Raw genomic sequence first — 15,447 nt, forward strand, 5'->3', positions numbered from 1 at the left:
GTGTCAGTGCAGGCCAGCTTCACCGAGGATATGTGCGAGCAAAACAGCTCGGGAATGAGGTTGGTTCTGCAATATGGCCACCCCCTCGCCAGCAAGGGAAAGGGCAATACGAGCATGGCTCCATGCAGCACAATGGCCAGGCCAATCTTGGCCACCACAGGGTTTGTCAGGATGGTGGAATGTCTCAGGGGATCGCAGACAATGTTTGGATGCCTAGGAAATGTGATGGCGACTAACCTGCTCTGGGTATGTGCTCCAGTCTCTAAAAAGGATACAGCATTATAAAGGGGATTTCTGAGACCGGCTCTGAGAATGGGGAAGGCTGTCATATGCAGAGACACTGAAAATTCTGGGACTTTTTAGTTTAGAGAAGAGACAAAGAAGGGGGCAGATAATAGAGGAGAGGAATATAAAGAATGGAACTGATTACATTCAATTGGACAGAGAACCCAACCAGTAATATCTTTAGTGCTTCAAAAGGGCTAATTCCCCAAAGCTGAAGGAAATTATCAAGAAAATTGAAAATTGATTGGGAGGAAAAAAATAGACAGAAAAATGGGAATGAAACTTGGGAATTCTTTAAGAAAAGTTTATTGGATAGCTAAATAGTCATGATTCCACAGTCAAGAAAGTGGAGAACTTTGGCTAAAAACCCAGTTCAGTGGCAAAGTGAAGGCAGCAATTATTTGGGAAAAAGCAATATATAAAAATGGGTAAAAAGGGAAAATAGATAGCAAGCAATACAAATAGGAAATTATGAAAATTGATAAGGGACGTTAAAGACGTCTGGGAAAACTCCATGCTTGGCGGGACTAAGGATAACAAAAAGGAGGTTATTAAGTACATTAAGAACAAAAGAAATCCTAGAGAGGGTTTAGGCCAATTCCTAGGGGGAGAAAGGAAGCTTGTTAACGTTGCAGAAATAGTTTTGTTCTGCATTTGGAAAGATGCAGTATGATGTACTCATATCATATCCAATCCATTAGCTGCCAAGGAGAATGTTAAACAGCATCTACAGTAGAACCTTAGAGTTACAAACACCAGAGTTACAAACTGACCGATCCACCACACATCCCCTTTGGAAGCAGAAGCAGCAGAGCCAAAAAAAAGGGGGCAAATACAGAACAGTTCTTTGTTAATGAACAGTATTAAAAAACATTCAGATAAAAAATGAACAGTACAATATCAGGAGAGCACATGTGAAGTGGATTAAAAACTGGCTAACTGACAGATCTCAGAAAGCCATTCCCAAGGGCCATTGTCAGTTATGGGGGTGTTTCTAGCAGGATTTTGCAGGGATCGATTCTAGGCTTGATGTCATTGAATATTTCCATCAATGAACTGGAAGGAAATTTAAAACACTGCAAATAAAATTTGCGTACGACCCAAAGATTGGCAAAGTGGTGACAATGAGGAGGCCAGAGCAGGCATACCGATTTATCTGGAGTGTTTGGAGAGCTGGGCCCATGCAAATAAACTGTTTTAATACAGTAACATGAAAAGTTATTCTCTCGGAAGAGGCAATGCAGGCCCGACCCACAGGCTAGAGCACTGTATTATGGAACGCAGGGTCCCTGAAAAGGATTTAGGGGTCACTGTGGACACCCAACTCATTGTTAGCTCTGAGTGAGATGTTGTGGCCAAAAGCACTGATGCGATCCTCGGATGCATAAACAGGGGAGTGCTGAGTTGGAGCAGGGGAAGCATTTTACCTCTGTACATGGCATTGGTGAAACCAACTGAGTCCAGTTCTGGGGTCCACATTTCAAAAAGGCTGTTGAGAAATTGGAGAGGGTGCAGAAAAGAGACACAAAAATGGCTGGATTGGAAGCTGGAGAAAATGCCAGACAGCAAGAGACTTAAAGGGCATCAGATATTTAACTTATCGAAAAGACGATTGTGATGTTATTGACATAAACTGGGACCGGATAGATCATTGTTGCAACCAAGGTCCTGTAGTGGCACCCAAATCTTGTATAAAGGGGGTCAAATGGGGTGTCAAGGACAAGGTTATGGTTTAAAGGTTATGATTATGCTGTCTATATGTGTGTATCAGTTTTGTAGTCGAAGTTATGAATATTGGCTCTATACTGGCTGTATGGCAAACTTATGCTATGCTTCTGGGTGACATCCCAGACAAGCTAAGATTAGCTCTGCCTAGCCTGCTTCATGGCCCATTAAGGACCATCAGCTATACAATGGACCCATTGAGAGAAGGCAGATACGCCTTGTAACTCAGCAAAGTATGCAGGGACTGGCCCATGTGACTCCAGACTCCATTTTGCTGTAATTTTCCACAGTAAGGACAAAGAGGTGTTCTTACACCTGGAAAGGACTATATAAGGCTGATGCCTCATCTCCATCTTGTCTTCAATCCTGCTTCTTACCTCTGGAGGGACTTCGTTACAAATGGAAGCTCTACACAAAGGACTGATGACCCATCCCAGCTGGGGATGTTCCAGAGACTTGATTTGAACCTGCAGTTTATTCCATCACTGCTACAAGCCTGAACCAAGAACTTTGCCATTACTGTATGTCATTGATTCCATTTAACCAATTCTAGCTCTCATCGCTATCTTTTTCCTTTCATGAATAAACCTTTAGATTTTAAATTCTAAAGGATTGGCAACAGCGTGATTTGTGGGTAAGATCTGATTTGTATATTGACCTGGGTCTGGGGCTTCGTCCTATGGGATCAGGAGAACCTTTTTCCTTTTACTGGGATATTGGTTTTCATAACCATTTGTCCCCATAACAAGTGGCACTGGTGGTGATACTGGGAAACTGGAGTGTCTAAGGGAATTGCTTGTGTGACTTGTGGTTAGCCAGTGGGGTGAGACAAAAGTCCTCTTTGGCTGGCAGGTTTGGTTTGCTTAGAGGTGGAAAAACCCCAGCCTTGGGCTGTAACTGCCCTGTTTAAGCAATTTGTCCGGAATTGGCACTCTCAGTTGGGTCGCCCCAGAACCAGCATCATTACATGGGGTCTCTCTCTCTCTCTTTCTGCTGAGTTAGTAACAAAGTAAGAATATACATTAATGTTCTAAGTGACTGGGCACAAGATGTCAGAACATGTTAATATTAGAGCTGAGTGGGTCTATTATTTATTTTATTTTATTTGTTCATATCAGAATTAGATACAGAGCTCCTGTCAGCTAACTGCTAAGTTATCTGCCAAAAAACTGCTGTTTTCAAGACCCTAAGTAGCCCTTGGAATCATGGTTAAAGTTGCCACCCCACCAAAATCTGAAATGGTTCCCTTGTAGCTGGGGTTGGGAGGTGGAAATGATCCCGCAAGTGACAGGGGGAGGGGAATAGAGGAGCAAGCAACAGGGGCGGGGCCTTGGGGAGAAGACGTAAAGCAGGGAAGGGGCCTTGCCAGAAGAGGTGAGGAAGGGGTGAGGTTTCGGGGTCCAGTTACCAGCAAGTAGAGACGTGGCAACCCACTGAATTGTACATGGACCAATTCCCCAGTTTGTCACGCTGACACAGCACAGTAAGGTCAGGAAAGGATTTAATGTCTTTTTGACTGTCCAGTAAGTGATTCAGGGAAGAAGGCCCAGCACCATGTCACCAGCCAACTGTGCACGGAGCTCGGTCTGAGAGCCAGAGCACCAGGAGGAAACTTTACATCCCTTTATGAGTAAGTAGCTGGAGCAGCCTCTCCCGGATCTGTTTGGTCCTCACCCCATAAATGATGGGGTGTAGCACAGGGGGCATGAGCAGGTACCCGTTGGCAATGAGAATGTGGAAATGCAGGGCCACATTCTGGCCAAACCGGTGCATGAGGAAAGACAAGAGACCTGGGATGTAAGAGGCTAAAGTGACACAGAGGTGGGAGCTGCAGGTCCCAAAGGTCTTGAGCCGGGCGTCCTTTGTGGGGAGCCTGAAGATGGCCCTGAGAATCCGGGTGTAGGTCACAGTGATAAAAATCATATCCAGACCAACCACCAAGAGTGCCACAAAGAGTCCATAGTAACTACTGACGCGGATGTCGGCACAGGCTAGCTTCATCACGGTCATATGCTCACAGTACAAGTGGGGGATAATGTTGGTTCTGCAATATGGCCCTTGCCTCGCCAGGAAGGGAAAGGGCACTGCGAGCATCCCACCACGCAGCACTACGGCCAGGCCAATCTTGGCCACCACATGGTTTGTCAGGATGGTGGAATGTCTCAGGGGATCACAGATGGCCACGTAGCGATCCAAAGCCATGGCCACGAGGATCCCACAGTCCACCACTAACAAGCAGTGAACGAAGTACATCTGGGTGAGGCAGGCACTGAAACTGATCTCCCTGGAATTGAACCAGAAGATGCTCAGCATTCTGGGCAGGGTGGATGTAGACAGGACCAGGTCGCTGACGGCCATCATGAAGAGGAAATAGTACATGGGCTCATGGAGGCTCGGCTCCCTCTTCACGATGAAAAGGATGGAAAAGTTCCCCAAGATGATTATGGCATACATGGTGCAGAAGGGAATGGAGATCCAGACATGGACCATCTCCAGTCCAGGAATGCCCAGCAGGATGAAGGTGGAGGGGTTGGTGAAGTCGGTTGTGTTGGAATCTCCCATGGAGTAGGGGAGAAGGTGTCCAACTCTGAGGCAGAACGGTGTCTCCTGCATGTACCGTACTTTCCCCTGACTTTCTGTATGTGCCCAGGCTCTAGGGTGATGGTCGCAGTACAAATGCCTGGATGGAGAAACAATGTTAATATGAGACTTACATGCACTACTGGAGGCTGTTCTCATGAGTGAAGCAGATTGGTCGCTCTTCACAAACTGAGCCATGACATTTTCATTATTCAGATAAATGAATTATGAAGAACTGGCCCTATTAATATTTGATGGTGCTCCATGCATCAATAATTCTACATGTCTTGGTGTGGGAAACCTTAATAGGCACCAGCAGGAAACACAAGTGTGGATACTGGTTATCCATCATTGTTTAGTAATGCAATGAAAGCCAGGCTAGAGAGTCCATGCTGTAGGGAGCTTCCCATTCACCTGATTGCTCAAAATCTGTGATTGTTAAAAAAAAAAAAAAAAAAAAAAAAACCTTTGCCAAGACATGTGCCAGGGTGAAACATCCCAACTAGAAAAGACCTCGGGGAAAAGACTTGAGTGTCATTGATAGCAGGTTAACAAAACACATTTGCAGTAAGAAGAACAGGAGTACTTGTGGCACCTTAGAGACTAACAAATTTATTTGAGCATAGGCTTTCGTGGGCTACAGCCCACTTCTTCGGATGCATAGAATGGAACTTACAGCAAGAAGATATTAATACATACAGAGAAGATGAAAAGGTGGAAGTACCCATACCAACTGTATGAGGCCAATCAGTTGAGATGAGCTATCATCAGTAGGAGAAAAAAACTTTTGAAGTGATAATCCAGATGACCCATAGAAGGTGTGAGGATACTTAACATGGGAAAATAGATTCAATTAGTGTAATGACCCAACCATTCCCAGTCTCTGTATAAACCTAAGTTAATTGTATCTAATTTGCATATTAATTCAAGTTCAGCAGTCTCTCTTTGGAGTCTGTTTGCAGTAGTGGCCAAATCAAAGACAATATTTGGATGCCTAACTAATGGGATGGAGAATAACCTGCTCTGGTCATGTGCTCAGTTTTGGTCACCCAGTCTCTAAAAAGGCTACAGCATTATAAAGGAGATTTCCGAGACAGGCTATGAGAATGGGGAAGGCTGTCATATGTGGACAAACTGATAAGTCTGGGACTGTTTAGTTTAGAGAAGAGACAAAGATGGGGGCAGTTGATAGAGGAGAGCAATATGAAGAATAGAACTGATTATATTCAATTGGACAAACAGAAAACAGTTCCCAACGAGTAATACCTATAGATACTTAGTGTTTCAAAAGGGCTATTTCCCCAAAGCTGAAGAAAATTATCAAGAAAACTGGTTGGGACAAAAATATTAGTTCTTTAAGAAGAGTTTATTGGATAGCTAAAAAGTCACGATTCCACAGTCAAGGAAGTGGAAAACTTTGGCTAAAAACACAGTTCCATTTCAAAGTTAAGGCAGGAATTATGTGGGGAAAAGCAATATATACAAATGGGAAAAAAGGGAAAATAGATAGCAAGCAATACAAATTGGAAGTTATGAAAATTGATAAGGGACGTTAATGACATCAGGAAAAAATCCATGCTTGGTGGGGCTAAGGATAACAAAAAGGAGGTTATTAAGTATATTGAGAACAAAAGAAATCCTGGAAAAGGTTTATGCCAATTCCTAGAAGGGAAAAAGGAAACTTCTTAATGTTGTAGAAAACGTAGATGTGTTGAAGAAATAGTTTTGTTCTGCATTTGGAAAGAAGCAGTATGAGGTACTCATATCACATGAGGTGATGAAATATTCCCCAGTCATTTAGCTGCCAAGGAGAATGTTAAACAGCATCTAGAGTAGCGAACTGACCGATCCACCTCACATCTCCTTCGGAGGTGGAAGTGCACAGTCTGTCAGCAGCAAAGCCAAAAAAAGGCAAATACAAGGCAGTTCTGTGTTAAATGTAAAGTATTAAAAAAAAATAAAGGGAAACTTAACAAAACAATTTGAGAAGGTTAGGAAACAATGGAAAAGATGATATAAGATTAGTTTTAAAAAAAATTAGGAATATAATTAATGCCAGTAAACAACATGGTTTATGGAAAACAGGTCTTGTCAAATCAAACTGATTTCATCCTTTAATGAGAGTACATATTTCATTGATCAAATGCACTGCGCAGATGCAATGAACTTCAATTTCTCTGAGACATTGTATTCAGTAGGGGAAAACATTCAGATAAAAAATGAGCAGTCTACAATATCAGTAGAACACATGTAAAGTGGATTAAAAACTGGCTAACTGACAGATCTCAGAAATCAGTTGTCATGGGGTGAATGGGGGTGTTTCTAGTGGGGTTCTGCAGGGATCAGTTCTTGGCCCGATGATCATCAATGATCTGGAAGGAAATAGAAAATCACTGGTTACAATGAGGAAGCCAGGGCAGGCACACCGATTGATCGGGAGCATAGACCCATACAAACAAAATGTTTTAATACAGTCACCTGAAAAGTTATTGTCTCAGAAGAGAGAATGCAGGCCGGATCCACAGACTGGGTCGCTGTATTATGGAATGCAGGGTCCCTGAAAAGGATTTAGGGGTCACTGTGGAAACCAACTCATCGTGAGCTCCCAATTCAATGCTGTGGCCAGAAGGACTGAATCAATCCTCGGATGCATAAACAGGGGAGAGGTGAGTTGGAGCAGGGGAAGGATTTTATCTCTGCACATGGCATTGATGAAACCGACTGTGTCCAGTTCCGGGGTCCACATTTCAAAAAGGCTGTTGAAAAATCGAAGAGGGTGCAGAAAAGAGCCACAAAAATAATTGGAGGCTGGAGAAAATGCCAGACAGTGAGACACTTAAAGGCCATCGTATATTTAACTTATCAAAAAGACGATCGAGTGGAGACTTTCATTGGGTGAGAAGCATTGGTAAAGCGGAGAAAGGCAGAGCAAGACCCAATGGCTGGAAGCTGAAGCCAGACAAATTCCAACTGGAAATAAGGGCCAAATGTTTAGCACTGAGGATGATTACCCTTTGGAACAAACTGGAAAGGGATTTGGTAGATTCTCCAACTCCCCATGCTTGCAAATCCAGAACTTAAAACTCTACAGCAGCAAGCCAGAGCGCTTCAGCATAGACACTCTTTACACTGCTAACAGGGTTCTCCCATCCACGTAGGTAGCTCACCTCCCCAAGTTTCAGGCATAACAGTTCAGCTGACTTCTCAAATGAAGTTCGGAGAGAAGATGTCTTGCCCATGTTGAAAAATTCTTACAATTATTCCAGTGAGGAGCCCAGGCATTTCCATGCTTTCCAGCAGATAAAAGTCAGGTAACAGCCCCCCCCCCCCACACACACACACACCCATTAACAGCCAGAGCTATGAAATGCAAGAGCAGGAGGTGACAGTGTCTGTGCATTAACACACAGTGGGCTCCTGAGGTCTTTAATCAGTTTTTACTCCAAGGGGAGTTTTGCCTCAATGGCGCCTGAGCAAACTACAAGCCATGGCCTCAGAATTTGGCCTTGTATTGTCATCTACTCACACCTTTCATCCTGAGGGATCCACTGTGCCACTGAAATGCAGCCATCTCAGGGCTAGAGGGCATCAGCCATCAGCCGGGGCAGGAGGGAGTGCAGAGAAGGAGCTAGCGAACAGGAGCGGCTAACAGGGACTTCTCGAGGTGATGGAGGAGCGATTACGTGACCCTTGGGGTACGTTTGTTGTCCATAGTGTATGGATCTGTGTTTGTGGTGTGCTTGCTGCTTGACTGAAATATACCGTGCGCTCTCTTTGTTTGTTTGGGGGACCGTGTGCTGACCGTGTGTGTGCTGAGCTTAGCGGCCTGCTAGGCTGAGTGCTGAGAGCTTCTTAATGAGGCTGCGATCCCTAAGTCTTTTAGCACCATCAACCCTTAACCAGGGGCGGGGCTACTCAGGGAGACCAAGGCTTTAATAAGCTAGCTCCCAAGCGACCAGAACAGCTACAAACAGCAGCGGCTAACGGGGAGTTTGGTGAGGGAGTTTAGAGGGGGAGTGTGAGCAGAGGCTAGAATGCAACATTCTTTAAACTTAAAAGAAAAAACCACCCCCTTGATATAAACCAAACAACAATGGAACCAGCTGCAACAGTAAAAAGAGAATTCAGGCAGAAGTCCAGTAACAAAGTGGGGGCTACCCAGTTTATTGCACCCAAGGCAGCATGTATGATCACCCGCCCTGTGGGTGGATGGCGTATGTGTGCATTCGGTGCAAGGAGCTCCTGGCCCTCAGAGACCGCGTATGGGCTTTGGGGACCAGGGTGATGGAACTAAGGGAGACAGAAGGGTACATAGATGAGACTTTCCGGGACACAGTAGAATGGTTCCACCTCTGGTCTGACAGCCTCTGTTGTGTTGAGGAGGATGAAAGTCCCAGGGAAGGAAAGCATCTAACTGGAGCAGAGGGAAACAATCCCATAGTTGGGACCCTCTTTCCAGATGATGTTGTGGTATTCTCTCGCATGAGGATACCTCTCCAGGGGAGGGAACTCTAGCTATTAGGAAGGGACAGGTATTAGTAATGGGAGATTAGATCATTAGAAACATCGATAGCTGGGTTTGTGATGACCGGGAGAACCATATGGTGACTTGCCTGCCTGGTGCGAAGTTGCAAATCTCTTGAAACATCTAGAGAGACTTACATGTAGTGCTGGGGAGGAGCCGGTGGTCGTGGTACATGTAGGTACCAATGACATAGGGAAGGATAGGAGAACGGTCCTGGAGGCCAAATTTAGGCTGCTAGGAAAGAGGTTGAAGTCCAGGACCTCCATGATAGTATTCTCTGAGATGCTTCCAGTTCTATGCACAGGGCCAGGTAGGCAGGCAGAGCTTCAGAGTCAGAACGTGTGGCTTAGACGATGGTATAGGGAGGAGGGGCTTAGATTTATTATGAACTGGGGAAATGTTTGGGATGGGGGAGCCTGTACAGGAAGGACGGGCTCCACCTAAACCAAAGTGGAACCAGATTGCTGGCACTAACGTTAAAAAGGTCGCAGAACAGTTTTAAACTAGGGGCTGGGGGAAGGCCGACTGCTGCAGAGAAGCACATGGTTCAGACAGCGACACCCCTTACAGGAGGATCTGTTAATGGAGATTCTCTCTGTCCTAGTGAGGACCAGAGGATGGAAGATGATAAAATACAGACAGGGTCTGATCAGAAACAGTCAATAAAAAAGAGTCCCATGCAATTACATGGTGTAATGGCAGACAGCTAGCAGGAGACAAGTTTTTAAAGTGCTTATATACCAATGCTAGAAGTCTAAATAATAAAATGGGTGAACTAGAGTGCCTCGTGTTAAATGAGGATATTGATATAATAGGCATCACAGAAATTTGATGGAATGAGGATAATCAATGGGACACAGTAATACCATATGTGAAAGAAAGCATAGAATCAAATGAAGTAAAAATTGTAAATTAATCAAACTGTGCCATAGAATCTAACTCAATAATAATAATGGGGGATGTCAACTATCCCCATACTGACTGGGTACATGTCACCTCAGCACGGGATGCAGAGATAAAGTTTCTTGCCACCTTCAATGACTGCTTCTTGGAGCAGCTGCTCCTGGAACCCACCAGAGGAGAGGGAATTCTTGATTTAGTCCTAAGTGGAGCACACGATATAGCTGGACCACTTGGTAATAGTGACCATAATATAATTAAATTTAATAATCCTCTGGCAGGAAAAACACCACAGTGGCCCAACACTGTAGCATTTAATTTCAGAAAGGGGAACTTCACAAAAATGAGGAGGTTAGTTAAACAGAAATTAAAAGGTACAGCACCAAACGTGAAATCTCTGCAAGCTACTTGGAAACTTTTTAAAGCCACCATAATAGAGGCTCAACTTAAACGTACACCCCAACTTAAAAAACACAGTAAGAGAACCAAAAATGTGCCACCGTGGCTAAACAACAAAGGTAAAAGAAGCAGTGAGAGGCAAAAAGGCATCCTTTAAAACAGTGGAAGTTAAATTCTATTGAGGAAAATAGAAAGGAGCATAGACTCTGACAGAACAGGTCGTGCGGGGGGGGGGGGGAGTGGCACTATATATGAAAGAAAATGTAGAATCAAATGAAGTAAAAATCTTAAGCAAATCCGCATGTTCCATAGAATCTCTATGGATAGAAATTTCATGCTCTAATAAGAATATAACATTAGGGATCTATTATCGACCCACCTGACCAGGACAGTGATAGTGATGATGAAATGCTATCAAAATTAAGAACTCAATAATAGTGGGGGATTTCAATTATCCCCATATTGACTGGGAACATTTCACTTCAGGACGAAATGCAGAGATAAAATTTCTCGATACTTTAAATGACTGCTTCATGGAGCAGCTGGTACGGGCACCCACCAGGGGAGAGGCAACTCTAGATTTAGTCCTTAGTGGAGCGCAGGAGCTGGTCCAAGAGGTAACTATAACAGGACCGCTTGGAAATAGTGACCATAATACAATAACATTCAACATCCCTGTGGTGGGAAGAACATCTCAACAACCCAACACTGTGGCATTTAATTTCAAAAGGGGGAACTATGCAAAAATGAGGAGGTTAGTTAAACAGAAGTTAAAAGGTACAGTGACTAAAGTGAAATCCCTGCAAGCTGCATGGGCGCTTTTTAAAGACACCATAATGGAGGCCCAACTTCAACGTATACCCCAAAATAAGAAACACAGTAAAAGAACTAAAAAAGAGCCACTGTGGCTTAACAACCATGTAAAAGAAGCAGTGAGAGATAAAAAGACTTCTTTTAAAAAGTGGACGTCAAATCCTAGTGAGGGAAATAGAAAGGAGCATAAACACTGCCAAATTAAGTGCAAGAATGTAATACGAAAAGCCAAAGAGAAGTTTGAAGACCGGCTAGCCAAAAACACTAAAGGTAATAACAAAATGTTTTTTAAGTACATCAGAAGCAGGAAGCCTGCTAAACAACCAGTGGGGCCCCTGGATGATCGAGATACAAAAGGAGCGCTTAAAGACGATAAAGTCATTACGGAGAAACTAAATGGATTCTTTGCTTCAGTCTTCACGGCTGAGGATGTTAGGGAGATTCCCAAACCTGAGCTGGCTTTTGTAGGTGACAAATCTGAGGAACTGTCACAGATTGAAGTGTCACTATAGGAGGTTTTTGAATTAACTGATAAACTTAACATTAACAAGTCACCGGGACCAGATGGCATTCACCCAAGAGTTCTGAAAGAACTCAAATGTGAAATTGTGGAACTGTTAACTAAGGTTTATAACCTGTCCTTTAAATCGTCTTCTGTACCCAATGACTGGAAGTTAGCTAATGTAACGCCAATATTTAAAAAGGGCTCTAGAGGTGATCCCGGCAATTACAGACCGGTAAGTCTAACATCTGTACCGGGCAAATCAGTCGAAACAATAGTTAAGAATAAAGTTGTCCGACACATAGAAAAACATAAACTGTTGAGCAATAGTCAACATGGTTTCTGTAAAGGGAAATCGTGTCTTACTAATCTATAAGAATTCTTTGAAGGGGTCAACAAACATGTGGACAAAGGGGATCCAGTGGACATAGTGTACTTAGATTTCCAGAAAGCCTTTGACAAGGTCCCTCACCAAAGGCTCTTATGTAAATTAAGCTGCCATGGGATAAAAGGGAAGGTCCTTTCATGGATTGAGAACTGGTTAAAAGACAGGGAACAAAGTGTAGGAATAGATGGTAATTTCTCAGAATGGAGAGGGGTAACTAGTGGTGTTCCCCAAGGGTCAGTACTCGGACCGATCCTATTCAACTTATTCATAAATGATCTGGAGAAAGGGGTAAACAGTGAGGTGGCAAAGTTTGCAGATGATACTAAACTGCTAAAGATAGTTACGTCCAAAGCAGACTGTGAAGAACTTCAAAAAGATCTCACAAAACTAAGTGATTGGGCAACAAAATGGCAAATGAAATGTAATGTGGATAAATGTAAAGTAATGCACATTGGAAAAAATAACCCCAAACTATACATACAATATGATGGGGGATAATTTAGCTACAACAAATCAGGAAAAAGATCTTGGAGTCATCGTGGATAGTTCCTCTGAATATGTCCACGCAGTGTGCAGAGGCGGTCAAAAAAGCAAACAGGATGTTAGGAATCATTAAAAAGGGGATAGAGAATAAGACTGAGAATATATTATTGCCCTTATATAAATCGATGGTACGCCCTCATCTCGAATACTGTGTAGAGATGTGGTCTCCTCATCTCAAAAAAGATATACTGGCACTAGAAAAGGTTCAGAAAAAGGCAACTAAAATGATTAGGGGTTTGGATTGGATCCCATATGAGGAGAGATTAAAGAGGCTAGGACTCCTTCAGCTTGGAAAAGAGGAGACTAAGGGGGATATGATAGAGGTCTATAAAATCATGAGTGATGTGGAGAAAGTGGATAAGGAGAAGTTATTTACCTATTCCCATAATATAAGAACTAGGGGTCATCAAATGAAATTAATAGGCAGCAGGTGTAAAACAAATAAAAGGAAGTTCTTCTTCACACAGCACACAGTCAACTTGTGGAACTCCTTACTTGAGGAGGTTGTGAAGGCTAGGACTATAACAGAGTTTAAAAGAGAACTGGATAAATTCATGGTGGTTAAGTCCATTAATGGGCTATTAGCCAGGATGGGTAAGGAATGATGTCCCTAGCCTCTGTTTGTCAGAGGTGGGGATGGATGGCAGGAAAGAGGTCACTTGATCATTACCTGTTAGGTTCACTCCCTCTGGAGCACCTGGCATTGGCCACTGTCGGTAGACAGGATACTGGGCTAGATGGACCTTTGGTCTGACCCGGTACGGCCATTCTTATGTTCTTATGTTCTGGCAAGTGAAGTGTAAAAATATAATTAGGAAGGCCAAAAAACAATTTGAAGAACATCTAGCCAATGACTCAAAAAGTAATACCAAAACCTAGTTTAAGTACATCACAAGCAGGAAGCCTGCTAAACAACCAGTGGAGCCACTGTATAATCAAAGTGCTAAAGGAGCACTCAAGGCCGATAGAGCCATTGTGGAGAAACTAAATGGATTCTTTGCATCGGTCTTCACAGCTGAGGGATGTGAGGGACATTCCCAAACCTGAGCCATTCTTTTTACATGACAAATCTGTGGAACTGTCCCAGATTGAGGTGTCATTAGAGGAGGTTTTGGAACAAATTGATAAATTAAACAGCAATAAGTCACCAGGACCAGACGGTATTCACCTAAGAGGTCTGAAGGAACTCAAATGTGAAATTGCAGAACTACTAACTGCAGCCTGTAACCTATCATTTAAATCAGCTTCTGTACCAGATGACTGGCAGATAGCTAATGTGACGCCCATTTTTAAAAAGGGCTCCAGAGCTGACCCGGCAATTACAGGCCAGTAAGCCTGACTTCAGTACCAGGCAAACTGGGTGAAACTATAATAAAGAAACAATATTGTCAGACACAGAGATGAACATAATTTGTTGAGAAAGAGTGAACATGGCTTTAGTAAAGGGAACTCATGCCTCAGCAATCTACTAGAATCCTTTGAGGGGGTCAACAAGTATGTGGACAAGGGAGATCCAGTGGATATAGTGTACTTAGATTTTCAGAAAGCCTTTGACAAGGTCCCTCACCAAAGGCTTTTACGCAAAGTAAAGTGCCACGGGATGAGAGGAAAGGTGCTCTCATGTATTGGTAACTGGTTAAAAGAAAACAAAAGGTAGGAATAAACAGTCAGTTTTCAGAATGGAGAGAGGTAAATAGTGGTGCCCCCCAGGGTCTGTTCTGGGACGAGTCCTATTCAACATGTTGATACATGATCTGAAAAAAGGGGTAAACAGTGAGGTGGCAAAATTTGCAGATGATACAAAATTACTAAAGAGAGTTAAGACCCAGGCAGACTGTGAAGAGCTACAAAAGATCTCTCAAAGCTCTCTCAAAACTGGGTGACTGGGGAACAAAATGGCAGATGAAGTTTATGTTGATAAATGCAAAGTGATGCACATTGGAAAATATAATCCCAACTATACTATAAAATGATGGGGTCTAAATTAGCTATTACCACTCAGAAAGGGATCTTGGAACTATCACTGTGGATAGTTCTCTGAAAACATCCACTCAATGTGCAGCAGCCAGTCGAAAAGCAAACAGAAAACGTTGGAAATCATTAAGAAAGGGATAGATAATAGGACAGAAAATATTGTTTTGCCTCTATATAAATCCATGGTACGCCCACATCTTGAATACTGCGTGCAGATGTGGTCTCCTCATCTCAAAAAAGATATATTGGAATTGGAAAAGGCTCAGGAAAGGGCAACAAAAATGGTTAGGGGTATGGAACGGCTTCCGTATGAGGAGAGATTAATAAGACTGGGAATTTTCAATTTGGAAAAGAGACAGCTAAGGGGATACATGATTGAGGTCTATAAACTCATGACTGGTGTATAGAAAGTAGATAAGGAAATGCTGTTTACTACTTCTCATAACACAAGAACTAGGGGTCATGAAATAAAATTAATGGGCAGCAGGTTTAAAACAAATAAAAGGAAGTATTTCTTCACACAATGCAGAGTCAACCTGTTGACCTCCTTGCCATAGTATGTTCTGAAGTCCAAGACTATAACAGGCTTCAGAAAAGAACAAGATAAGTACATGGAGGACAGGTCCATCAATGGCTATTAGCCAGGATGGGCAGGGATGGTGGCCCTAGCCTCTGTTTGCCAGAAGCTGGGAATGAGCGACAGGGGATGGATCACTTGATGATTCCCTGTTCTGTTCATTCCCTCTGGGGCACCTGGCACTGGCCTCGGTCGCAAGACAGGATACTGGGCCAGATGGACTCTTGGTCTGACCC

General features: G+C 43.3%; 1 protein-coding gene across 1 annotated transcript; it reads right to left on the minus strand.

Moving 5' to 3' along the window:
- Positions 1-3,624: 3,624 nt before the first annotated feature.
- Positions 3,625-4,623, minus strand: LOC101950013 (olfactory receptor 52R1-like). The gene has a single exon (XM_005314313.3). The coding sequence runs from the start codon at positions 4,621-4,623 to the stop codon at positions 3,625-3,627; it is 999 nt and encodes a 332-aa protein (XP_005314370.3).
- Between the last annotated feature and the right edge of the window lie 10,824 nt (positions 4,624-15,447).

The sequence above is a fragment of the Chrysemys picta genome, chromosome 1 (assembly GCF_011386835.1).
Source record: "Chrysemys picta bellii isolate R12L10 chromosome 1, ASM1138683v2, whole genome shotgun sequence".
NCBI classification, from domain to species: domain Eukaryota; kingdom Metazoa; phylum Chordata; order Testudines; family Emydidae; genus Chrysemys; species Chrysemys picta.

Excerpts from the sequence above, each read along its gene's own strand:
- LOC101950013 (XM_005314313.3), bottom strand. The coding sequence starts at position 4,623 with ATGCAGGAGACACCGTTCTGCCTCAGAGTTGGACACCTTCTCCCCTAC.